Source organism: Microcaecilia unicolor, chromosome 11 (genome assembly GCF_901765095.1).
Source record: "Microcaecilia unicolor chromosome 11, aMicUni1.1, whole genome shotgun sequence".
In the NCBI taxonomy this organism is placed as follows: Eukaryota; Metazoa; Chordata; class Amphibia; order Gymnophiona; family Siphonopidae; genus Microcaecilia; species Microcaecilia unicolor.
In genome coordinates, this window is record NC_044041.1 from 56,792,623 (window position 1) to 56,809,164 (window position 16,542).

At 41.9% G+C, this 16,542-nt stretch overlaps 1 protein-coding gene across 1 annotated transcript in view; it reads left to right on the top strand.

Annotated features, from left to right (window-relative positions):
* Nucleotides 1-16,542, top strand: part of PPIL2 (peptidylprolyl isomerase like 2) — a 125,626-nt gene that overhangs the window by 13,320 nt on the left and 95,764 nt on the right. The window contains exons 3-7 of the mRNA XM_030218786.1: nt 164-209; nt 3,790-3,852; nt 4,540-4,591; nt 8,866-8,917; nt 15,366-15,457. Of these exons, the coding sequence (XP_030074646.1) occupies nt 164-209; nt 3,790-3,852; nt 4,540-4,591; nt 8,866-8,917; nt 15,366-15,457 (305 nt within the window). The remainder of the gene's footprint in view (nt 1-163; nt 210-3,789; nt 3,853-4,539; nt 4,592-8,865; nt 8,918-15,365; nt 15,458-16,542) is intronic.

Sequence of the window (16,542 nt, forward strand, 5' to 3'; positions counted from 1 at the left end):
TTCTCTTTCTTACTGCCTGTAGCACCCAAAGAACTTTACATCATCATAATATTCACCCGTCTCTCACCAGTGCCTGCCAGTTAAACTTAGTAACTACTAAAGTCTTTTGGTAAAGGTAACTTGTTTAGCCATCATTTTAATGTGCATTTTCTTTTTTAAACAGACATTCCACAAACAAATTTCAGGCGTTTGCCTTTTGATCATTGCAGGTGAGAGCATGAATGAGTTTTTGTAGACACAACTTTGCTGAGGCAAAAAAGGACAAATGGTTAATGCTCTGATTAGCACATGTGTACTGTCCATGCAGAATAGCAAAGGTGCAGAAAGTGAGTTTCATGGCTTCTTGAACTGTGGATTTTGGTAACGTTGGACTGCAGCAAGGAGATATCTGAAACTTGCCTGGATATCTGGTCTTTGTCCTTTCTTTCTGCCACGGTTTTTAGTGATACCAGGTATTGGCTCTAATGCACTGTGCTTTATAAAAACAAACCGTTACTCAATAAGTGCAATTCCTTAGTGTCCTTACTGAACCCCAGAACTTGCAGATTATGCCTGTCGACCAGCAGATGGACTTAGACACCCCCCCCCCCCCCCCCCCCCCAATATTCAAAATAATTTAACCGGCCAGGAACAGCACTTGGCCATTTAAATGGTACTTAACTGGCTATCTGGCAATATTCAGCTGAATATTACTGGTTAACGGCTAGGAGATAACCGGCTATATCGCACGATGTAGCTGGCTATCCCCAAATAGTCACCTTGTAGCCGGCTATTATAAGCAGTCACATTGGGCTGCTTAAATAGCTGGAATGTTTTGGCTGGTTTAAACTTAACTGGCTATCTCTAAATATCAACTAAGCCGTTTAAGTTTAAATCGGCCAACAATAAATTGGATATTCAATGCTGGTCACTGAAAATGGCCCGGCACTGAATATCTGGGCTCACTGCGGGAGTTATCGGGGCTCTCTCCCGCAGTCTGAATATCGACCACTGAAAATCTTGTGGACTCTGCCCTGTAAAGGCACGGTGCAGCCTTAGATCTTTAACATTTGTTTCTTCAGCAGATGGTGACAGGCAAATTGTGCAGTCCCCAGACTGACTGGAGAATAGCTCCTGGGCCAGTTTGAGAACCGGGTCCCAGTTGAGCAGGAGGTGCCTGTTTGATTTGGGCTACAGCTAAGCTGAGGGGATAACTCAGAAGAGTCCATCCCTTCCCACCCACATCAGTAAAAGTCCTCTCCTTTCCTTTTCTGTGTTTTAATAATATAAGAAAGTTTTAGAAAGGACTAGCAAATACCTTGATATCAGGAGGAGAACCAGCCAGCCAGCTGGAAGAATCTCAAATGTTTTTTTTTTTCTATAATTGGAGAAGTCTGAGGGTGTGGGCGCTTCCTTCTTCTATTGGGCCTAACTGAGGGAGCTTGGGCTGCTGACCAGGTGTTGCTACTGTGAGTGAACACTGTCCTGTTTAGCTGCTACCTTGGGATAGAGTTCTGTCGCAGCTGGCATGCCTGTGATAACAACCAACAAAAGAAAGAGGGAACCAAAGCACAAAATGTGAAACGTGTTTCGACATTTATGCCTGCCTCAGATCAAACTGTATGATCCCGCTATAGGAACAAAAGCTATCTAAAATGAAGATTCAAACAATCTGCTACTGCTCAGAATCCTACAGCTCCCAGAACAACGCCATGTCCCTGAGCGTTTGCTTGAGAAGCCCCCAGCCAGCACTGCCACCGCCAAGGTCTTCATTTTGGATAACTTCTATTCCTATAGTGGATCATACAGTTTGACCCCTGACACAGGCATAGATGCCTAAACATGGCCAGAGTCGTGTCTCATGATAAAGATCTGCTATCCTAGTTCTTGAGGCTCTTATGGGACGATGATCAGAAGCAGAAGCAAACGCAGGTGCTAGAGGCAGTTAATGCCATACTAGTGCCTGCGTTTGCTACGGCCCCATGATCGTAGCCCCTGAGTGCGTGAAAGAACGCGTTCACGGGCTCTGAACACAACTAGTAATTGCACGCAAAACAGGGCTCTTAGCACAGGTAGCATGCAAATGCATGCTAAATGTATTCCTCCCCAATGATCACCTTGCAGTGTGCCAAACATTGGTGCGCTGTCTGTGGCAAACCTTATGCCAGCTTGGAGCTGGCGTTTGGTTTGCAGGCCATTGGGGAGGAATGGTGAGCCCTGTCTAGCACGTATTTGCATTCTAACAGGCCCCCACTCCCCCCAAATGCAGCAGCCCTCCCCCCGCAGGAGCAGGAACCCCAACCCAACCCCCCCCCCCCCCCCCCCCCGACATGGGGCCTGGAGGTCCTGTGATTCGCTGGGCATCCATATAAGGAGAAACTCCTGGGATGCTCTGGGTGGGGCTTCACAACATAAGGGAGAAACTCCCTTATATGGTGTGAAGCCCCACCCAGTGCATCACAGGATGCACTGGACAGGGCTGGGCACCGCCATTTTTGAGGTGGCGCAGATGGAAGAAGAGGGAGGCTATATCCCTCCTCCAACGAAGATGGGGGTTGGGGAAGGGCTGCTACATCACCAGTGAGGTTTTTCTGCTCAAAATGAAGAGCTTGCATCTCTCCTCTCACATGCCTGTGGTTCTCAGGCAGATTCTGCAGGAAGGACTGCCATTTTGCAAGGTTGCTTCACTAACTTGGCTTCTAACACAGGGCCTATGGAGGAGGGAGCTGCTACTTAAAAAGCTCTTTTAGACGCTAATTCAGATTCTTTGGAGAATTCAGCTATGCATCAGGAATTTTTGTCTCCCTTAGATGCTGTGGCAGATTCTCTGGGTTCAGGAACTCCTTTTCCCCCGGAGTTTGTGTTGCTTCTGCAGAGGCCTGTTTTAATTTAAATACTGTCAAAGGAATTGAGTTCCAGAGATGCTTCCTTCATCTGCTCCAGTGTCAAGAGGATCATTTTGCCTCCAAATGCAGATGTTTACAGGTGTTAAGTAATTGAGACTCTCAATCTGAGATTTCAGCTGCAGGTTCTGACCATGCATGGTTCTTTTGTAAAGAATACCTTCCTGGATTAATTTCCAGAACCCTGGAAGCCTTGGACATTACTGTTTTGGTGACACAGGAGACTTCTGTGATAGGGAACCTTTTTCTGGTAGGAACTAGGAAGTCTTCCAAAACATTTCCAATTCATGAATCCAGTTAAACCAATTGCAACACAGTGGGAGGCTCTCGAATCGGGATTCATGTGGGCAGAGCCATGGTTAAGCTTTGCCCATTGTTACTGGAGGAAAAGGAGAAATTTAGAGAGCATAACGTAGATCACCTGGTTTTACCAGTTACTAAGAGCTACCATCCTGGTGGAAGGAGACTGTGCCTTAAAGGTTCTCCAGGTTGCAGTTTGGAAACATACTGGTTAAGTAAATGTTTGATATTTTACCTCTTGAGTCTCCGGGCAGCTGTTTGCTGTCAAATACTTGAGGATTCTCTTGTTTTCAAAGTTGTATGTTTCTAAATAGTGATACATACTGTTAATTTTTCAAGACATGAGTAGGGGAAACCTGTAATTCATTGCTTTGTCATCTGAAATACTGAAGACCTAAGGCTGCATGGTGCCCTTATAGGGTAGAGCCCACAAGTTCTGGACTGGTCTGGTAGGACTAAAGGAAAGAAAATTAACAGGTAAAACTTAATTACTCCTTTATGATCATTTTCTCTTTCTCATTTGTAAAAATCAGTGACTGGGAGAAGAATCTTTTAGAGTGGTTCTAAAATATCTTGACTTGACTCAAACCTTTCTTTTCCTCTCCAGTCTGTCTCTCCAGCCCTTTGAGTACCCGGTCTGCACATCCGATGGGATTGTCTTTGATTTGCTGTAAGTGCTTGTTTTTCATTTTTTTAAAAATGAGCAGTGTGATTGTTAAAGCAGTACTGCAAGTTTGACAAAATTAAGTTGTGGTGAAATGCCTTGCTGTGCATTTAGTCTTACTACAAAGTGGAGTGGAGGAGTAGCAGAGACTAAGGACCAAGGAAGCCAGAGTTGAAATTCTGCTTCCCCTTACTGACCACTTCATTCTCCATTGTCTTAGATCAGTGGTCCCAAACCTGGTCCTGGAGGCACCCCAGCCAGTCAGGTTTTCAGGATATCCACAATGAATATTCATGAGAGATTTGCATGCACTGCTTCCACTGCACACAAATCTCTGTCATGAATATTCACTGTGGATATCATGGTACCTCCAGGACCAGGTTTGGGAGCCACTGGTATATGTAGCATTGGCTTTTGTGTTATCTTGTTGTATTTTTGTGCTTTCCTCAATAAAGACATGTTTACATTAAAAAAAAAATGCTGCTTTGTCTCGCATGGAAGAAGTGGGTCTCAGTAAAAGTACTTGATTTTCAGGGGGTAATGATGTGGTTTGTTCTGTGATAGTTCTAGTGACTGGCTGTTCTTTTCTGATTGCTGCCCCAGATCTCTGCATTTTACAGGCCGCTATCATGGCAAAACATTTTGACAATGTGTATAGTTTCTGCAGTAAGATTTATGTTGCCTTCTCTACAGGAGCATTCTTCCCTGGATAAAGAAGTATGGAACCAACCCCATCACAGGAGAGGTGTGTAGGAGCTGCATTTTTAGGGTTAGACAGTGTGTTTTGTATTCTCACAGCTCTGTTCAGGCTACTCATTTTGATAACTAAGTGAATGTTTATAGATCATCAGTGCCACTTACGGTTAATTTTTGCTTAAACTTGAATGGGATATGTCCTGGTTGGCGGAGGAAGAGCAAAATGGCATCCCAGCATTGGTATCAGAATGTATATACAAAACGCAGCCCTTCTACCAACCTGAGTACATGGTGAGGGGAGCAGTCATTGTTCTGTCTGGTGGTTATTCTTGGGGCTCATCAAATCTTCTGCCTCTTGGGAAGAGTTCTGTGTACAATGCAGAAAGCACCTCTTCCTAGAGTCCTGGTAATTAAACTCTGGAATTTGTTGCCAGAGAACATGGTAAAAGCAGTTAGCAAGGTTTAAAAAAGGTTTGGATATCTTCCTAAAAGAAAAAATCCATAAGGTATTATTAAGATAGACTTGGGAAAAATCCACTGCTGATTTCTAGGATATAACAAAATGTTTAAACACACATGAATACAAGTGTATTGCTTCTTCAGCTTATTGAGAGTGGAGTAGTCTCATATGTAACACACGATAAAGATTATTTGATTTTTCACCCAATGACTGGGTGTATTATCTGTGTTTATTGTCTAATCATTGACTGAACCTCCACCACCCTTTGCTAATCTTATATATAAAGATATATTTCTGTTTGTCAATATGCTAACATCTAATTTTATGTAGCACTTAGCTTGAACAAGTTGGTGCTCTTAAAACCCCGACAGGTCCCCGTTTCGTGGTTACTTTCTCAAGGGGGAGTCACCAGTTCAAGTAACAGTCTCAAGTGCAACTGCAGCAGACAGAGAGACAGGAGACAGAGTAATGCTGCAGTTGCACTTGAGACTGTTACTTGAACTGGTGACTCCCCCTTGAGAAAGTAACCACGAAACGGGGACCTGTCGGGGTTTTAAGAGCACCAACTTGTTCAAGCTAAGTGCTACATAAAATTAGATGTTAGCATATTGACAAACAGAAATATATCTTTATATATAAGATTAGCAAAGGGTGGTGGAGGTTCAGTCAATGATTAGACAATACACACAGATAATACACCCAGTCATTGGGTGAAAAATCAAATAATCTTTATCGTGTGTTACATATGAGACTACTCCACTCTCAATAAGCTGAAGAAGCAATACACTTGTATTCATGTGTGTTTAAACATTTTGTTATATTTTGATGCTCGACAGAGCACAGGCACAATTGTTTGTTTTGTCAATTATATTGATTTCTAGGATAAGCAGCATAAAATTTATTGTACTGTTTTGGGATCTTGCCAGGTACTTGTGACCTGGATTGGCCACTATTGGGAACAGGATATGGGCTTGATGGATCTTTGGTCTGTCCCAGTATGGCAGACACTTATGTTCTTATGTTTTTATATCTTCTTTGACATTTTAACATTTTTATTGAGAAACCAGCAAAGTGTACAACTTCAACAATCTCTGTATGAGTCAACAGAAATGATCAGCATATAAAACAGTACAGAATAGAAAAAGGAATTCCATCCTCAAAGTTTTACCAAATGTTGTCTCTTCCCCCACCTGTATACCACCCCCCTCACCCAGACTTGTACCCAAACAGTCAAGGACAAGCTATTTTAATACCAACAAGATGGAACAACGTGATTTACCCTCCTCCTTAAAATACCATAAATCAGAAAAGAGAAAAAAAATAAAATAAAATAAAGGAAATACCCCGCCTCCCATCTTGTCCAAGCATGAAAGGATAGCCTCCAAGACTTATCTCAAATACTATTATCCCCCCAACGCCTCTTAAACTAATTAGACATTTTATTTTTTATTAGCATCTAAAGTACGTATGGAAAGCATAGTACAGCTGTCTCAGAGAAAGGCTAGTGCTCTTAGTGTCTATTAAAATGTTTTATTGTGTATTGTGTTGACATTGTAATGTAGCATACTATGCCATACTTTGTATTGTTTGAATAGTTTGACTACTGCTGTAATTGTCTTTCACTTACGTTTGACTTAATTTTGCTGTACACCTCCTTGAGTGAATTCTTTCAAGAAGGTGGTAAATAAATCCTAATAAATGATTGTTAGTGATGTCAAGTATCTGCCAAGTCAACCTTGCAAGTCTGATCAGGTTCTGGTTTTCATAGCCACATTTTTGTTGCATTGTAAGACATATAGACTTCTATCTGATTGTATAGCCCAGATTCTATTGGGGTTCAAGAAAATCAGGCCAGGATCTTCATCAGATGTATTATTGCTGTAGATCCACAAGTGCAGCTGTTCAGTATATCTGTTTTGGATGCCAGACTCAACAAATCTGTTATGTACTTTTCTCTTTCTGCACCAGATGGCACTCTTGAGTCATAGAGTACAGCAGGCTTTTAGAGGTCTTCAGTTTGAACATATCAGTTCATCCTGCTTATGAGAACATAGCCTTGGGTGGGTACAGGCATGCAAGATGTGAAAACTCCAGTGTGGCTGGAACTTGGGCACCCACAGCTCTCAAGAGTAAACATTCAGTGTTTTCTTCAGCAAAACCAGCATCATCATCTTGAGTATAGAGCAGGGTATTTATTGAACTGGTTTCATTTTAGAGAGATGAAATAAGATTAAATTAAAGGGTGTTCCCTTATTTGGGCAGTAGTGGTCTTATTACAGAGAAGGAGTTACTAGTGCTTAAGTTTCTCAGAGCTAAGTAAGTCTAGCAGAACACAGCTTTTTTTTATTTAATATAATAAAACGTGTTTGAAGACAGTGGTGGGATGTCACTGGAAGACGCTTAAGCCCTAGATGTTTGTATATGATGAGTGATTTATGTGGTGGATGTTTGATTATAATATTTAAACTGCAGATCTTCCACTGAACATCTGCAGCAGATTTTGAGGAACATGACAACAGTTTAGTGCACTTGAAAGGATGAAAAATAGAAAAATACATATATGGTGTTTTCATTTACTACTACTTCTATTTAACATTTTTACAGTGCTACTAGACATGTGCAGCGCTGTACTCAAAGCACAAATCTTTCAATTCTATTGTTCATTGAGAAGTTGTGAATAATGGGACTCCCTGTGCTCGTAGTAAGAATGCAGTTCCAGTGCTGTTTTGGCACTTTGTGGCTTATATACTGGCAAGAGATTTCATTTTCATTAAAACAGGAATAATCCTAATGTAGAGAAGGCTTTTCTTTCATTTGGGGCCGATGGAAGGAATGTTGAATTTTAATGAATAGGTTAGAAAAATCTGTGATGAGACAAGTGATCTGATGGTCAGAAGCTTTCCAGCAGATTTGTTTCTAGTTAGTGATAATCCACTGCATACCTATTTATATTTTGTATCAAGTAGCCAGTTGAATGCTTCTAGTGACATCTCTTACCTTTTATAAGTAGTGTTTCCTGCCGCATATTTCAGATTTTAAAAGTGGGCAGAATTCTTCCCTGTTAGATTCTGCATGAGATGGCAGTGCAGTATAAGAGGTGGTGGGCACCACTCTAGTGAGTGGATTTCCAGTGTCTCTGCAAGTTTAAAGGTGAAAAGCTGATGTAACAGAGTGATTTCTCCATTCTCAGACCTGACACCTTGTGCATGAACAGTGGAGCTGGTGAGGAATGGTGTAGGGGTCCCCATTTGTACATTCTTTTTAAATGTCTCTTGAACAGTTCTCTGTCTTTACTGGAACTTTCTCTTAAGAGATCTCTGCATATTGTATACCCATATAAAGCAGGAAACTAAGAGTTCCAGACCTTTCTGTGTCTCCATCTTACACAGATTGAACAAGGAAATGAAAATGCATTCCCATAGCTGTCTAGAACATGAACATAGGGTAGAAGCATGGAGGGAGTTTGTGTTAGTTTGGTCTTCCTAGTGCACACATTGGTGGTTGGCAGGTCTGCCGTACTGACCCAGAGTCTGTCCCAGTGCCATCTGTAGGTGATGCTCACAGCATGCAGGGGCCAATGTGTTCTCTCTTAGATGGGAAGTGGCTGATAGACGGTAGATAGTCATTAGCCACACATGGCCGGGCATATTTTGGAAATGTTTTAAGGGAAACCAGGAGGCTGGCAAGGAGTGGATTAGGCAGGAGGTGTGGGGGGGGGGGGGGGGGGGATAAGTTTACCACAATGCAGAGTGGAGCAGTTTTGCATGGCTGAAAGGATTTGGCTGTTTAGTGCAGATTTATTCACAGTGAATAAATCTAGTTTTGTTACCATAACTTTACTATTTGTGTTTCCCTGTATTTAGAAACTGGATGCAAAATCTCTTACAAAGCTGAACTTTGCTAAAAACCAAGAAGGTGAGTTGATGGGTCTTTTGACCTTTCTGCAGCAGGATTCTGGTTGAACCTTCAATCCTTACTAAACTTTAGTATGTTTCAAAACTTAATACTAGAAAGTCTGTCATCTGCAGTTTTATGAAAAGCTCTTTTAAATGAGGCACTGAGACTATTTGGAGGGTGCAACAGTTATGATGGCCATGGCTGTCATTGGCACGGATTCAAGACAGTAGCCATCTTGGGGAATGTTGAGTTAGGAAGTAATGTCATGGTGAAGCATCGTTGGACAATAGTTCACACCTTAGCCCAACATGGCATCACTTCTCCACTGGCCCAGTGACTCACCTAGCCAGTAAAGTGCCTTACAGTAAATGATGTATCTCTTGTATCTGAGCAGTAGCGTTCCTAGGCTGGCTGACACCCGGGGCGGATCGCCGATGCGCCCCCCCCCCCCTTCCTCGGGTGCATTTTTACCTGCTGGGGGGGGGGGGTGCCGCGCGCCTGTCGGCTTCGAGTCCGCTCGTTCCCTGCTGCTCCCTTTGCCCCGGAACAGGAAGTAACCTGTTCCGCGCAGAGGGAGCAGCAGGGAGGGAACGAGCGGACTCGGCCAACAGGCGCGCGGCACCCCTCCCCCCCCCCCCCCCCGGCGGTGTGCACCCGGGGCGGACCGCCCCCCCCCCCCCCCTTGGTACGCCACTGTATCTGAGCAATGTTGAAGCCTCATCATGAAGCACTAGGAGTTACCCAACCAGACATACCCCATCTTTTATGTATGGTTTCTCTGGAGTTAGTGGCAGTAGGGCTGTTCATTGGAGAGGCAAAGGAATGTTTTTTTTTTTCCTCTTCGTTGTAAAACACCAGGGGTATGACGAGCTTGTTTATGATGCGGAATTGTGTTAAGGTCACTTTAGGAATTTGCAGAGATACTTCCTGTGCCATGCATGAATAACCACCTCTTGAGTTTTGGTTTGCCATATTGTTCTTTTCTCTGGATATTGTCTGGAAACATTTCTAGCACAGGAAGTGTGTTGCACAGTGCTCATTAGCTTACACAGTAGCAAGAAGGGTCAGAGGCCCAAATGTTTGGGCTAATTATTTGATAGCACAGCAGTGCGAGTGAATCACAGAGTTTCTGAACTCCATCGGCAGCAAAATACAAACGGTTAAAACCAATAAGAACAAAACTGCCATAACATCGCATCTGATAGCCCTTCTGCAGTGGTGCAAAGTCATGATTGATAGTGGAATGGAGTAGTAACCTAATGGCTGAGAATATGAGGAAGCCAGGGTTCAAATCCTACCAATGCTTCTTGTGGTGTTGGGTAAGTCACTTAGTCCCTCCATTGCCTTAGGTACAAACTTAGATTGTAAGCCCTCTCAGGATAGGGAAATATTTGCTGTACTGAAATGTAAGTTGCTTTGAACTACTACTGAAAAGGCCTGAGCTAAATCCAAAGAAAGAAAACTAAATCAAATAGTTTTCTGGTAAGCTTCACTGTACATCTTTAGCATTAATACACTTCATTTTGTTTAAGAAGTATTTAAATTCTGCGCAAAAAAACAAATTTCTGCACAGAATTTTCAAAATTTTTTTGCATCCCCCTTTTTTATAGCCTCCAACCATCCACAGTATCCCTTTTTTATTTTTTTTACAGCCTCCTCCCATCCACAGCATTCATTTTTTTTTCTTTTTATTTAATAACCAATTACAGCATGCCCCCCTTTTTTTTTTTCAGCCGCTCCCTCCCTCCCCCCCTTGTTTTTAATATATTTATTTTTTATACAGCTGCTCCCTCTCTCCAGACACCCCCACACTCACTTGAGGTAGGAGGAGTAGGAGCTGCAGCAGGAGTACTCTTTGGGGGCAGGAAAGAACCCTACTCTTTTCTGCCCTGCTGCCGCTGCTCTCTTGCTGGTGCTGTGGTTTTTTTTCAAATGGCCACCGAGACTTCAAGCAGTAGTCTCCTGAGATTACTGCTTGAAGTGTTGGCGGCCATTTTGAAAATGCACAGCACTAGCAAGAGAGTGGTGGCAGTGGGGCAGGAAAGAGTAGGGTTCTTTCCTGCCCCCGAAGAGTACTCTCACTTTTGTGCGCAGTTTCCAGAGTGGAACCTTAATTTATTCCTTTGGGCTCTTCAGAAGCCTCCTTTTAATCCACTCCAGAAGGTCTGTTTGAAATATCTTACACTAAAGACAGCGTTTCTTGGTGGCTATTTCATCGCATGTAGGGCTTCGGAGCTTTAGGTTCCCTTGTCAGGATCCCTTTCTTCACTTTTCAGAGGCAGGGGTCTTCCTGTGCATAGTTCCTTCCTTTCTTCCAAAAAGTGATATCAGCATTTCATCTCATCTAATCTGTGGAGCTTCTATCCTTTCACAGAGAGGATGAAGAGGCTTGATATTCTTCCTTGAAGCTCCTCAATGTGCCTAGATATCTGGAAGTCACAAATGAGTTTTGCAGATTAGACAGACTGTACTTTTTGGTAAACAGGCTTGGCCTCATGGCTTCCAAGCTCACAAGTGCTAAATGGCTGAAGGAGTCTATCGTGTCAGCTTATTTGTTTGTGGGGAAGCAGGCTCCTTATGCCTTGCAGGCTCATGCTTCAAGGCATACAGTGACATCCTGGGCGGAGGCTACCTTAGTGTCTAGACTGCCCCAATTTGTTTGACTGCACATTTTTGTCCATTAGATTGTAAGCTCCTTGAGCAGGGACTGTCCTTCTTTGTTAAACTGTACAGCGCTGCGTAACCCTTGTAGTGCTTTAGAAGTGTTAAGTAGTAGTAGTGTGTCTCTGGTGGTTATTTGCAAGGCGGTGACGTGGTCAACGCTGCATTCCTTTGCCAAGCACTACAGGGTGGATGTTGCGGCACACTCGGAAGCCAGTTTTGGGATTTTGGTCCTCAGGGTAGTGGTGCCAGAATCCATCCCTACTCTAGGGGTTGCTTTTGAACATCCCACAGGTTCTGGAATAGTGGGAAGCTGCATAATGGAAGTAGAAATTAGGTCCTACTTGATGATTTTCTTTCTATTAGTCCTTCCCAGTGTTCCAGAGGCCTGCTCGAGGTTTCTGAGATATTTAGTCAGTGCGATGTAATGGGTCAGATAATGACGCTCACCTTGCCTGGTGCTTCCTGCTTATCTCTTGCTCTCTATAAGTTGTCCAGAGATGAGAGCGGTCCACACGTTTGCTTGTCTGGTTATCTTAGGTTATCGGGTATTGTGTTTCTCCGTGCTGCTTGTCTTTCTAAATACTGAGGAGCAGGACTGGATGCCAAGAGATATGTCTCAGTTCAGTTTTCAGTTCTCTATCTCCACCTGTTGGTTGAGGGACACAACTATCCCACGGGTTCTGGAATAGTGGGAAGGACTAATGGAAAAATCAAATAAGAGCTAATTTCTCCTTAATATTTAGGAGTGCTCTTACAGAAAGCTACAGTTTAACAAGAGCCAGACTTTTGTTCTTTGTAGTAAGCTATTTGCTTGGACTTAAATGGAGTCTGCAAACAGAATGGCCAAACAGGTAGAAAAGGCGACAACGAAAGCTAGAAGGGTGCATAGCGAGAGGAATGGCCAGTAGGAAAATGGAGGTAATGATGCCCCTCTATGAAACTCTGGTGAGACCTCATTTAGAATATTCTGTACAATTGTGGAGAACACACCTTCAAAAAGATATAAACAGGATGAAGTCGGTCTAGAGGGTGGCTATTGAAATAGTGGTTTTCATCATAAATTGAATGGGGACATACTTAAAGACCTGAATATGTATTCTTTGCAAGAAAGGCAGGAGAAGGAAGATATAATATAGACATTTAAATACCTATGCAACATAAATGCACAGGAGGTGAGTCTCTTTCAATTGAAAGGAAGCTCAGGAATGAGGGACATAGAATGAAGTTGAAAGGGGGTAGACTCAGAAGTAACCTGAGGAAATACTTCTTTGTGGAAAGGGTAGTGAATTCGTGGTAAAGCCTCCTGGCGGAAGTGGTGGAGACGAAAATAGTATCTATCTGAATTCAAGAGAGCTTGGGACAAGTAGATAGGATCTCTTAAAGGAGTGATAGTGAGAGCAGATGGCATGGATGGGCAGACTGGATAGGCCATATGGTCTTTATCTGCCTATATGTTTTTATGTTTCTATGAATATGGACTTCATCTTCCCCCTCACCATCCCTATAAAGCTGCCTGAGTGCTAGCTAAAGGGCCGACCTCAGAGTACTCAGTGGCTCATTGACACTGCTATTCAATAGTTGTTATAGTCTGGCAGAAGTCCCATGCTAGGTGAAATTGGGGGGGGGGGGGGAGGGGAATTGTCTTTTGGTTTTTGCTTAGATATTTATTCCTGTTCCTTTGGGCTTACAGTGCAGTCAGAGCCTGATCTTCATTTGCAAGTACCTGGGGTTTTTCCCATCTATTTTTGGCAACAGTTTGCAAACTGCATTCGTTAGGAGTGGAGGAGTAGCCTAGTGATTAATGCAGTGGACTTTGATCCTGGGGAACTGAGTTGGATTCCCACTGCAGCTCCTTGTGACTCTGGCCAAGTCACTTAACCCTCCATTGCCCCTGGTACAAAATAAGTACCTGAATATATGTAAACCGCTTTGAATGTAGTTGCAAAAACCTCAGAAAGGCAGTATATCATCCCATTTCCCTTTCCCTTCATAGTCCATATGTACTTTTGACTGCAGTCTTTTCAACAGTTTTCAAAGGGAACCTACACAAGGATTTTTACTTAGAAACATGTCACAGATACAAGTGCATATGGTCACTTGTACTCGCCTTTGGGTTGGACAGAATTTTATTTGAAAAAATAAGCGCACAGATTTGAAAATTCATACTTCCCCTCTCCCTGCCAGAAACAACACCTCTGCCACAATATCTGTCCTTTAGCCACATTGAGGATCAGTAGTTTTCAGACAGCTGATCACCAGTGTAAATTGCTGATCACCAGTGTAAATTGCTTTAAGATTTACTCTCTTTATATTATGAGAGTGATTTATTATGATGAAGATTAATTTATAGTCTACTCTTCCTTTCCCAATTTAGCCAAACTATTATATGATGGTCCTTGGCTAGCGGCTACAAATTTCAAGCTTCCTCTGGACCCTAGATAGCATGAACTCTGTCTTCCATGGGCTCCCTTTCTCCTCCCACAGGTTGTGAATGTTGCCTGTGCAGTTCCAGCCAGCCACTGGAGCAGAACCTCCTTATTGTATAAGACTGATAAGCATATGCTACCGGGTTCTAAGGTAGCTCGTAAACTGGGTATATGGGTGGACGAGCATTGAGCATTCATCGTTAAAGAATCACTTGAAGAAAGGAGTAGCGGCTGTATTCTGTAAGCTGCACCCGACAAGGTGCCTAAAGTATGTTTTTGATTAGTTCTTAGGTGTGGAGCAGCCTGTACTACAATAACACAATTTATGTTGGTCTACATACTAATTATTCACAGGCACTGCAAGCCATTGAGAATGCTACAGCCCATGGCATTCTTGATCCCATCACTCCAGGTTACGTATTGAGCAATGGGTGAAATTTGAAGGTTCGTATGTGCTTTTTTTTTTTTTAAGTATTAAAAGGTTCAACTCCTAGCTGTCTCACAGATTTGTTGATCTATGACTTCCCTATATGATCTCCATGTTCTGCTAATACAAAGTTTTGGAGATAGCCAGGCAATCTGTAAGGAGGCAATCTGCTATTCGGAGTAGGGCTTTCTGAATAGCTGCTTCCCGCATATGGAATTCATTGGCCAGGTTATTATGCTTAGAGGATGACTTGCTACATTTCAGGAAATTTTTGAAAGCCTCTCTTTTTAATTAAAGCCTTTATGCCAGGTGTACAGGTGTTTTGGATACATACCACTTGTTAGCCATTGTGCTGGTTTTTGCTAGTCTGCTAATATGGGTGATTCCTGAATTCTAATAATGTTTTTGTTTTAAATGTATTATTTTGTATATTTTATATATTCACGTATACATAATATACATGTTTTCTTTGTCATGTACAATAGTGTATCCTGTCTTTTATTTGTATTGGCTTATGTGTGTTATATGCATGTTTATTCTGTTTGCCACATAGGATGGGTTTAACTAGTTTTGTAGTCTTATAAATGATTAAAATAAATAAACTCAGTTCCGGAGATGAAACCCAAGTCTACTGGGTGGTAGTGAGCAGTGCTTGCCACTGATAATCCCTACTCCTACCTCTCCTGCCCATGTCAAAGGAGTTAAGTAATTATAATTGATATGCTTAACAGATGGCTGTTTACATCACAGAAGGAAAATATTTCAGTTTTCACCAGTTGGGGTGTGTACTGGAATAGCAGGGGTGTGCTGCAGGACAGAGGTGTATTGACAGAAGTGTGTGCTAGGATTTAATCTCAGTATTCATGTCTCTTGCCGGCACTGTCAGTGGCTGAGAGTCTGACAACAATTCACTCATTCTAACAAATCCTGTTTTTGTTTTCTGTTTAAGGTAAATATCATTGTCCAGTGCTATTTACGGTCTTCACCAATAACTCTCATATAGTGGCCATAAAGACAACAGGAAATGTCTATGCTAATGAGGTAGGTTCTCTACTGCATGAAGAACATCTGTATACAGACTTGATCTTGGGCTACGTGATCAGAGCTGATATGTTGCTACTGCTGTGCTGCTGTTCAGCGGCAGTCAAAACCATACAGCACTGCACTTCAGTACTGCAGCTGCCAGTTACAGCTGGGAATTGCCTGTGCCACTCTACAGTATCCTTTCCTCAACTCCTCAGCCCCTCCTTTCTTTGTAATACTCTTCTGGGCGGCTTAATTTATTAACTGTCCCTCAAATCTGTAGTAAGCCAGGGCTCATTTGTGGAATTAAAGCAGCACATCTGCTCATGCTGGTACTCTGCATACAACAGAAATAGGGTGGAGAGGGCCCAATGTCAAGAGATCAGTCACCACACACAAGGGTAAGATGCTCCAAAAAACTTTAATCAGGACCCAACACGGTCCGTGTTTCGGCTGTATCAGCCTTCCTCAGGGGTCTACAAAATCATAAACATATAAACACATGTATCAACAAATATAAAAAAAATTAATTTACATTATACTAAACAAACTTATATTAATATGATTCTTAAAGACAAGTTAAAAGTATAAAAAAATATTTAAAAACAAAACAGTACATAACGTATGTGTGTCTATATTCATTAAAGTTAATGAAAATTCTAGAAAATCTTTTAATATGCAGATCAATTTGAGAGAAACATAATATTAGAAAGTAATAAATGGGACATAAAGAAGTTATATAGATAAATAGATCTATTACATATACTCCACCTCATTTATATATAAACTTAAAATTATAACCAATAGGATTTGTTACACCGGGTATTACCTAAGGATTTATAAACCATAAATAAAAGGGAAAAGAAATAATATAAAGAAAGGAAAAAGAATAAAAGAAACCTACCAATCAATTAGGATTCAGCAATACATCAACTGAAGGAGCACTTAATAATTAGTAATGATCACAAAAACCTAAGATATAAATAAAAAATATAAATATGTATATATATATATATGGGCTATATATCATCAATTTAAAAACACTTTTAATAATAGTTGCATATAAGTCAAAAAAATATATATAACAAAACCTTATGAACTAT